Source organism: Lineus longissimus, chromosome 6 (genome assembly GCF_910592395.1).
Source record: "Lineus longissimus chromosome 6, tnLinLong1.2, whole genome shotgun sequence".
Lineage (NCBI taxonomy): Eukaryota > Metazoa > Nemertea > Pilidiophora > Heteronemertea > Lineidae > Lineus > Lineus longissimus.
Genome location: NC_088313.1, coordinates 8,899,607 through 8,909,527, shown reverse-complemented (window position 1 = coordinate 8,909,527; position 9,921 = coordinate 8,899,607). Strand labels below are relative to the sequence as shown.

The following is a 9,921-nucleotide window of genomic DNA, read 5'->3' as shown; positions in this document are numbered from 1 at the left end:
TAAACCATTTTGTTCAATGTCCTTTAGGTCAGCTAAAAGCCGTTCAAAAATCTTTTCCATTTTGAAATATTTAAAATCTTTTTCACGGCAAAGAAGTACGAGTTGCATAGGATCAACTTTGGATCGATGTTGTTGGAAAAGATTCCCAAGTGTTAGATACACAGCTAGGATTTTATGCTTGACCCTACCTGAACCTAATGGGCTAACAACCTCAAAAGCATCTTGGTACAACACAATTATCAAGGCTTTTGGATGATTGCCAAACAGTTCATTGTTTCTGAATATTTCACCATCTTGAAATTCTTCATAGATCCCAGATTTATGGACATGTGTTGATTCAAACTGTTCCTTAACAGATGAATCTTTTAACAGTGTTCGCAGTGTATCCTTCAGAGGTACATAATGATAATGCCTTTCAATATCAGCTCCATCTCTCCCCAAACGAACTGACACTGGAGGAATAAAATCAAATGTATCATCATAGAACCTTTTCCTGCTGTAGTTCGACATCATGATCCCAGTTTCACTATCATGGACTTTATCAAACAAATCACTGCTGAAAGCCTCATCAACAATATTTTTGATATTTTCAGAGGATTTCTCTGCATCGTCCACTTGGACTAATAGTGTTTTCAAGCGTGATTTCAAGTCATTTTGACTGAGTTTATGAAATTCAAACACACTTTTGACAATTTCCTGTAGAGTAGACTGAGGAAGGTGAAATTTGGTTTCAAGTTTGAGATAAAACAGAGCCACGCTTTCCATGAACAGATCTTCTGATAGAAGTTCATTGTCTTGGTCATTATCATCACCATGATCATCATCATCAGTATGATCATCTTCAGTAGGGGATTCATCAATGGGTTGTTCATGCATGTCATTGTTTGCTTTACTCTCTGGGAAAGATGAAGCCCCCTGGCCAGAAGCAACCTCTCCACTGTTCGCAACACCAGCTTGTATACGTTCATTTCTATGAACACGTGATAGATGCGACGTAAATGAAGACTTTACAGTATACTTGAATGGACATCCATGAAAGGGACACTGAATTTCAACACCATTTGTTATGTGCAACTTCAAATGTACAAGTAATTGACCAACACTACCAAACTGCATTTGACAATGGGCACAAGGTATGGCTTCCTCGACTGTATCATCATTCCTTGCACTCAATCTATCAGTGTACAACTCAGATTCCACTCTGCGATTTCTGTATTTCACATGATCTCTGGTAAGATGCGTATTAAAACTACAATAAACCTTAAATGTTCGGGAACAACCAGGGACACCACATGGAAATTCAACGTTATTGCCGTGTCTGTGGATGGTGTAATGTGTAGCATAATGCTGCGGGGAGTTAGATGTATATGCACAGTGTTGACACTTGTACATACCTAGGCTACATGTAACTGGTAGCAACTTCAGCAGACTCGAGACTGTCAAACTTGAATCTCAGCCTGAAAGGGAAAATAAACAAACAAATCAACAAAAGGCTTCTGAAAACGAGCTTATCTCACTCAGAGGCACCAAGTTTCTATATGTTGGTATGGTGCAGATTGGAGAAGATAGATGGCCTTCGCCAATTTGACCCTCTCTGCCATTGGCATGTCCGCCTGCCCGGCCCCTATAGTCCCCGCTATAGTCCCCCTTTAAAAATTTGGTTTCTATGTCAGGTAGGCCCTAGGCCTATTCATTCTCTCCCACAACACGTTAATATCGCTTAGCGTCCATGTTAAATAAGAGTAAAGTGCTAAGCTCCCGGGCCGTACTATTTATGTCAGAATCCCGCGCTAGGCACCGGCACATGGGTGTACCAATACATGCACAATACATTCGCTGTACATATAGGCCTACATACATGAACTGTCAAATTCCGCCCAAAATGCGGTAGTTTTGATGCTTTTACGCATCATCCGGCTGAGATCACGTACAAACGCTCATCATTAGGAATGCATTGAACAGACTGATGCCTTAGTTTTTGTAGACAAACGGTATTTCATGGTGCTTTTGATGGATTTATTTACGAGAAATCGTACCAAGAAACGGAAACGAAATGTGCGAGATGATGGAAAATGCACATGCGCAGATGTTTTTCTCTGTATAATTACAGACGATTTGTAATACTTACTGTTTAGTTACAGATAAATCCCCTCTTCTTACGAAATATCATTTAAATATACAACATGTGCTATATAATATGGTATAAACTTGTAATGTTGATGAAATCGTTGTATAAATACAGAAATATTGTTTTAATTGTCATTTACAGATGCATTCTGTAAAGAAAGTTCTGTAAAATTTACTATTTTTTTTAACAGTGCATTTATGGGGCTGGAATGTAACGGACATAGGCCTATTTTTTTGTTTTATAATTAGTCTTTCTATCTATCAGAAGCTACACATATTTTATTGCATTTCTGGTTAACCTTTTGACTTTTACTTAGAATTTCTGACTCGATGGCTATCCTAGTTCCTGCGTAGGTTAAGAGTTCACTTGTCACCAAGGTTAGCATCTTCTGCAAGTTCCACTCGGCCAATGCCTTCTTCAACTCCTTGCGGCCTCCAATAGAGTTTGTGCCATTATCTGACCGAATCCTTTCTGGTCGACCTCTCCTACTAATGAAATGTTGCAATGCATTGATGAAAGCATCTGTAGTAAGTGATTCGGCAACTTCTATGTGAATTGCGCGTGACGTCATGCATGTGAAAATGCATCCATATCTTTTGGCTCGTTTCTGACCTCTGCCCATTTTCACTTTAAAGGGTCCAAAGTAGTCTAAACCAATATGTGTAAATGGTGCCATTGGAGGGTTAACACAATCTGCTGGGAGATCTGCCATTTGTTGTGTCATGGGTTTTCCTGCTGTCTTACGACAGTGTACGCATCTCGAGATTACCCTTCTGACGGCGACCCGTCCTTTGACAATCCAAAATCTTTGTCTTATCTCTGTGAGTGCATGCTCTGTCCCAGAGTTTCCTGTCAGGTTGTGGTAATGGTGAACAATTAGATCGACAATGTGATGTTTCTTTGGAAGTATCATTGGGTGTTTTGCATCATGAGGCAACACAGCGTTGTTGAGGCGACCGCCTACACGCAATACTCCATTTATATCTGACTGTGGGGAAAGCTTGTTGATGGCACGCGACTGGCTCCTGGTATCCTGGTTGATATCCCGCTGAGCAAACTTCACCAGCTCAACTTCTGCTCTCTTTAGCTCATCCACAGACAATTCGCCATCTTTTATTGGTTCCACTCCTATGCTGTCGTGATGATGAATCAGGGCCTTGTTACGTAACACCTTTCGTGCTCGCAATATCCAAGCAACCGATTTCTTCAGTTTGTACCAGTTGGAATGTCGCTCAATAAGCTTCATCAAGATATCTTCGCTAGCAGCGGTCTTCTCTGGGTTTTCTGCTACAAAAACCTGTAGCTGTGGTTTCTCTTCTAAGTGGATGCTGTCATCCTCAGGTAACATCACACTTGGGGTCTGAGGCCAGTCACACTCCGGTTTCCAAAGGAAGCTTGGCCCATTAGTCCTCCTGGTGCTGTCAATCAACTCGTCAGCTGTCAGTCCCCGGGAAACATCATCAGCTGGGTTGTTTGCTGTGTCTACATGGCGCCACTGTGCAGGTGATGAACCTTAATGAATTTTGGCAACTCTGTTGGCCACAAATGTTTGGAATCTCTTTGATTCGTTGTTGATGTAGTGTAATACCATCGTACTGTCTGTCCAAAATACTGAGTCATGGATAGGTATTTCCATTTCCCGTCTGATGATTTTGTCCAGTCCTACTGATTCGACCGCAGCAGCTAACTCTAATCTGGGAATTGTTGTCGTTTTTATTGGTGCCAATTTCGCCTTTGACATGACAAGAACGCAGTGAACCTTTCCCTCTGGATCTTCTGTCCTTAAATAGCTAGCTGCCTCAAGGCCTCTCTCAGAAGCATCTGCGAAGTGATGTAGAGTGCTGTGTGCTACAGGTCCTAGCATTGATGACTTCAAACAGTGAGGAATCCTGAAGTTTTCTAACTTGGGTAGATCTTCACACCATTTCTTCCATTGATCCAAGTTGCTATCAGGCCTGTTTTCATCCCAACCTACTTTGTTTCGACACAGGTCCTGAAACATCAGTTTGGCCAGTAGGATGTACGGACTTACTAATCCCAGGGGGTCGTAGACCAAACTTAGAATACTCAGTACTCCCCTTTTGGTTGGCGGACGTTCTTGTCTATTGATGCTGGGCCTGAACGTGTCTTCTCCAACATCCCGTAACAAACCTAGCGCCCTCTCAGTTGGCAGTCCATCCCTATCCAAGTCCATGTTTCTGACTTCCTTGGTCAATTCAGTGTCAGGCATCGCTTTTAGTAGCTCTCTACTATTGCTAATCCACTTTGTTAGATGAAATCCACCAAGTGCCAGCAGTTTGCATAAATCATGTGCTGATTGGATGCCCTGACCTACTTTTGGAATTGACTTCAAGCAATCATCCACGTAATGACAGTTGTCAACAGTATCCTTCGCTATCTGGCTGAAATCAGCTTCATTGTCCTTAGCCGTCCTCTTTAATGCGTAATTAGCACAGCTTGAACTCCTTACACCACCAAACAGGTGTCTCGTCATTCTGTATGTGGTAGGAGGCTTTGATAGATCACCGTTTTCCCAAAATAAAAAACGTAGTGTGTCGCGACAGTCTTTTGTTACTTCAGCCATGTGAAACATTGCCTCCATGTCTGCGATGAAGGCTACTTGATCCTGCCTGAACCTTATCAGGACACCAACCAGTTTGTTGGTCAGGTCAGGCCCTTGGTAGATGTTGTCATTTAGTGACGTTTCTCGAAACTTCGCAGCACAATCAAAGACTATCCTTGTTTTGTCTTGCTTCTTTGGGTTGATAACAGGGTGGTGAGGCAGATACCACACGCAGCCATCCTTCCTGCCAATCTCATCTGGTGGGACGACTTCGGCATAGCCTTTGTTGACAAGTTGTGTTATTTCAGTCGTGTATTTCTGATGCAGGACGGTATCTTTCTGGAGCCTTCTTCCCAGTAATTCCAATCTTCTGGTGGCCATGATGAGGTTATTAGGTAAGCTTGGTGGCTCACACTTGAATGGAATTGGTAAAACATACTGGCCATTTTCATGTTTCATTTCCTTATCCCAAAGAGATATCACCTTCTGGTCATTTACAGACATCCCTTGATCATCTCCTCCAATGTTTTCTAGTTTCCAAAACTGCTCTACTTGTTTTTGTAGGCCTAAGTCAACACTGTTGATGAAGTGTGCAGTGGCGTGACTGCTCTGATTTGCTGTTGTTGGTCCATTTAGCGTCCATCCCAATGCTGTTCTTACAGCATACGGTGCTCCTCCTTCACCTCTCTTCACCTCAAGTGGAATTAATGCCTCTGGTACATCCTGTCCAATCAACAACTGCACCTTCCCTGGCTCTACCACTGGAAACTCTATATCCTTGAGATGAGGATGCTTGTCAATCTCTTCATGGGTCATGGCTGTCGGGCTGATGTGGAGGTCTGGTCGTGCTATCACGCTAGGTAAACCTACAATCTCCCTTTCCCCAAGGTCTGCTACCTCAAGGCTAAATATAGCTGTATCCATCACATTGGCCCTTTTCTCCAAAGTAGTGACTTCCACCTTTTTTTTAATCCCTGACAGGGCCAACGTATCTACTAAATCTCTTGCACAGAAGGTCCCATTAGATCCACTGTCTAAGAGCGCATATGTCTGGATGTAATTCATGCTGCCACGCCCTCTCACCTTTACCGGTACTATTGGTAATACCACGTGGCTCCTTACTGCACCGGCCCCATTGATAGAACAATGATTAGAAGCATCGACTGGTATTTCATCCTTGGTTCTGTCAGACTTCCTGTCACCATCAGCTGGGTCGGCGGGAGTATGCCTTGGCTTTTCAAGATGAACGAACTTGCTATGTTTCCGGCCACACCCTTCTTTATTACAGTAAGAAGGCCTTGTTCACTTGTCGACGAAATGACCCCCACGGAGACAATTAAGGCAAAGCTTGGCCCTTCGAACCAATTTCATTCTTTCCGGTTGTGTCATTTCCTTGAACTTGTCACAGGTATGTAATCCATGATTACCATCACACACCGCACAGCTTGTAGTAAATGTACGTTGTCGGGACTCTGGCCCGACTTGTGTACCAAATGTTGTTTTTCCCTGCGATTTAAACCTAGGCTTGGACCCTCTGTCACGTCCTTCATCTTTGGATTCCCTAGACATGTGACCGCATTTCCAAAACACAGGATCATTTGCTTCTTCTGCTGCATTAGGTACAAATTTCAAAATGTCCTGAATCACTGGCGACCTTGACTCATCCCTTCTTATCTTGTGAACCCTAGTTTTCCACCTATTTTGCAAATAGTTTGGCAACTTCTCAATGATTTCAACTTAACTGCTTTCATTTAGCCTATCCAACCTATTCATGGCAGTCAACACTTCAACACAGTTGAGAAGATCATCGGCTAGGTCTCGGAGAGCTTCTGAGTCGGATGCTTTGATTGGTTTCCGATTGACAATTTTGTCTACCCATGTTTGTGACACTACAAAATCGTTACCGAACCTGTCCTTCAATAACTTTCTTGCTAATTTGTAGCCTGTATTTGGTTCCTTGATAGAGCAACTCTCTATCACTCTTCTGGCATTGCCTGTGCAGAACCTAAGAAGCCGACTGAGTTTAACACTGTCATCAATCGTTACCTTGTCAACAGAGTTTTCAAAAGCCCGGATGAACATCCAATACTTGGACGGGTCTCCATCAAATGACATCATATCCACCTTTGGTAGCTGGAGCGTATCCAACATCAACTGCTGTTGCTTCTGACCTTTGTTGAGGACTTGCAGCAGTGTGTCTGGTAATGCTGACATGGAGTCACTTTGCGATGCTATTGCCTCATTTTGACCTGCTGTGTAAACATCTTTGACCTCGGTGTATACATCTTTCACCCCGTTGACCTCTGCGGCTATATTGGGCCTGCTGTCATCTGGCACATGTATGGCAGTCTCAGTGGGGATGCTGACAAGAGGCACATTTCCTGGTGTGTCACTTATTGGAATTGATTGACGTGGGTCGGTTGGCTCGGCACACCTCTCCAATTGGTTAGGCCTACTTGCAACAGCTTTTGATTCGAAAGGAGTGGTCGATGGATCCAACTTGGAAGTTTCAAGTGGACGGTTTACATCGAAATGTTTAATGGAATGCTTACTGGAACGTTTACTCGAAGCAGCTGAGCCTTTATCACTCATTGACGTACAAATATCTTCCTTTGCACGTGCTTCGCTAACTTAACTTTTAGTTCTAATATTTCCTTTTCCTTTGACAACTCAAACTCCTGCTTTTCTAAGGCCTGTCGCTCTTCTAAGATAGAGGCCTCAATCTCGATAGCTGCTCTATCAGCTGCCACTGCCATACGAGCCTTTGAAGGCGTTGAACTTCTGGACCCAGACAAGCGACTGGCGGACCTGTCACCCAAACTAATATTTGATACCGAGTCCTGAGGTTGGACATCATCTTCTATGTCCCTACTTACGCTACTAACTGCCGACAGTTCCCCAGTATAAAGCTGGCCATTTATCCAGCCTGCCAAGTTTTTCCGATACTGGCGCATGACATGAACAACCTCATCTAAATAACCTTGTGACATTTCAATATCTACAGAACCAACTAAACTTTGGTGATACCCATTATGGCATGCCAAGAAGAATTGAAAATGATTACCTATTTCCTTGGCTGCTAGTGTAATCCTATCCACATTGGTGGGATCCGACATAAGGTCATATAAATTGTTCAGTTTTCTTGTTAGTTGTCCCTTTGCATAAGATCTCTTTTTCTTCAATGTTTTTATCCCGGCTGTGAGGTTGGCGGTTGCCATGTTTGCAATATATACTGGTATAACACTGTTTATTCCTTCTATTGTGAATAATCCCGAATTTGTAGATGATATCTTAACACTCTCCGGTAACGAGCAGTTTCCCCTGTCCTGAATCGAACAGAATCATGAATGAAAGTTATTTATGAAAGTTTCAGAATTTCAAATGAAACCTTCAATCTCTGAGCACTGAACCGTACTGAACAATACCAATCGAAATCCAGCTGATTTCCAATAAAACCTTTGTTCCATTGCTTTACATGTACATCAAACGTAATCCATTGTAACTTGACTTCTCGGCATTGAAGTGAATTATTCCAGTGGCCTTAATTGAACTAAATGTGGTCCGTGCTGACCACATGGGAGTGAGAGTCGATGTCTAGGACTATCCAATGGAGATGTAATAATTAATATCCAGCTTATTAATACGCACTATAAAAATGTCTATACTCCTCAAATTAATGAACATATGTGATGTGAGTGATGAATAAGAGATGGAAGTTTGAAGTATACAATCACAGAGTGTGATGTGTGGTTCTAGTGAAGTGAAGTGTGGTTCAATCTGCAATTGAAGTAAAATATCCTAAATACATGTTATAATAAAAATATCTAAAATATTACTGAATTAATGGAAAAACCGAGAAATTGGGAATTGCTACATTACTTACAAAGCTGGCCTTTTCCCTAAATTCAAGATGGCGACCGAGTGACATGCCATTCGACATCGGTGCACATTTTTCTTATATTTCTCTCATGATTTGTCCAGTAGTGGGATCAGAGGACTTCTCTCGACTTTTGTAAAGGCTTGGACAATCAGGTGATAAACTTTGTTGGTGAAAATAGTATGTCTGAGTGCTAAAACAGAGAACTCTGAGAAGTATCCTGTCAATTGGCGCTGAATTTACATGCATTATGTACATTGTGTATACATGTGTGTTCCTTATAATCTGTGGATAGTGCTAACGAACGCACGATTTAGTTTTTCGTGACGCTTGAGTAATGGCCACGGCAAAAACAATTACCGATCATTTCTCTACGCCCAGCACCGAAGGCATTGATCCGAATAAGCGGAAAATCGACCAGAGGTCACCTCAGGACGGACTGAGTCCCGATCACAAAATGTCAAAACAGGACGCGGATGTACAGGATGTACCTGAAGATGGTGACGTTGTAAGGCAAGATATGTCCTTCGAAAACGTTGAGGAAAAGTTGGTGAATCAGTCGCTTTTATCGTTTGCGGTGTTCTCGCTGCATGCGGGGACGGTGAATAACGTTAAGAAAGTTATTCTAGGGCATTTCACACAGGAGCAGATCCTTGTCGCAAAAAACGTTCTATGGGCGAATGATAGTGGATTACTGGGAAACAAAGTGAAAAGAAAAACTACTGCAGTTTGAAAGGAAGAGGAAGCCAATGTCGATGACATTGTTGCAGGCCTGGCCAAGCTAGATAAGGAAGACAAAATGCCGCACTTTGTGATTTCTGCGCATAACCTTGGTCAGATCCCAAGAGTATTACCAGAGGAACTGAACAGCATTTCCATACTTGATAGGCTTACCAAGTTGGAGAACAAGGTGAGCAAAGTGACGGATACTGTTGTCATGAACTCGAACGACATTCATAAACTTGAAAAGATTCAGGAGGTTGTCTCTTCGGAAAGAGTTGAAACACAGGTACCAACCATTGCACTATCAGAACCGCCAGCCAACGATAACAGCCTGTGTCAATCGGTGTGGAATGGATCCATACCAAGCTCCATAAAGAACAATGATGGTGGCGAAAGTAGCAATGAGATATCATTTCGTTCTGTCTACGAGCAACGTGGTTCACTGGCATCACGAGGTCGATCAGGGCGTGGCTCTGATCGGCCGAGTTTTCGAGGTATTTCTAGTCGGGGCGGCAGGTTACGCCCACCGGATGTGCTAAGGTTAAGGGGCAGCTCTCGCTCCTTGGACAGAGATGGTGAGATATCTGCAGCCTCTGACGAATCCAGAGGTTACGAGTTACCTTCTTATGA

The 9,921-nt window shown here is 42.8% G+C and overlaps 1 protein-coding gene across 1 annotated transcript; it reads right to left on the bottom strand.

Annotated features, from left to right (window-relative positions):
- Positions 1-1,439: 1,439 nt before the first annotated feature.
- Positions 1,440-5,756, bottom strand: LOC135489940 (uncharacterized). The gene is made up of 3 exons (XM_064775575.1): positions 3,795-5,756; positions 2,898-3,623; positions 1,440-1,457 (listed from the first exon to the last, which is right to left on the bottom strand). Exons 1-3 carry the CDS (start codon positions 5,754-5,756, stop codon positions 1,440-1,442), a joined length of 2,706 nt encoding a protein of 901 aa, XP_064631645.1.
- Positions 5,757-9,921: the final 4,165 nt, after the last annotated feature.

Bases quoted from the DNA above. Each gene is read 5' to 3' on its own strand.
- LOC135489940 (XM_064775575.1), bottom strand. From the start codon at position 5,756: ATGAATTACATCCAGACATATGCGCTCTTAGACAGTGGATCTAATGGG. The intron at 3,624-3,794 runs GTAGGACTGGAC...TCACCTGCACAG, and splicing joins TAGCTGCTGCGGTCGAATCA to TGGCGCCATGTAGACACAGC.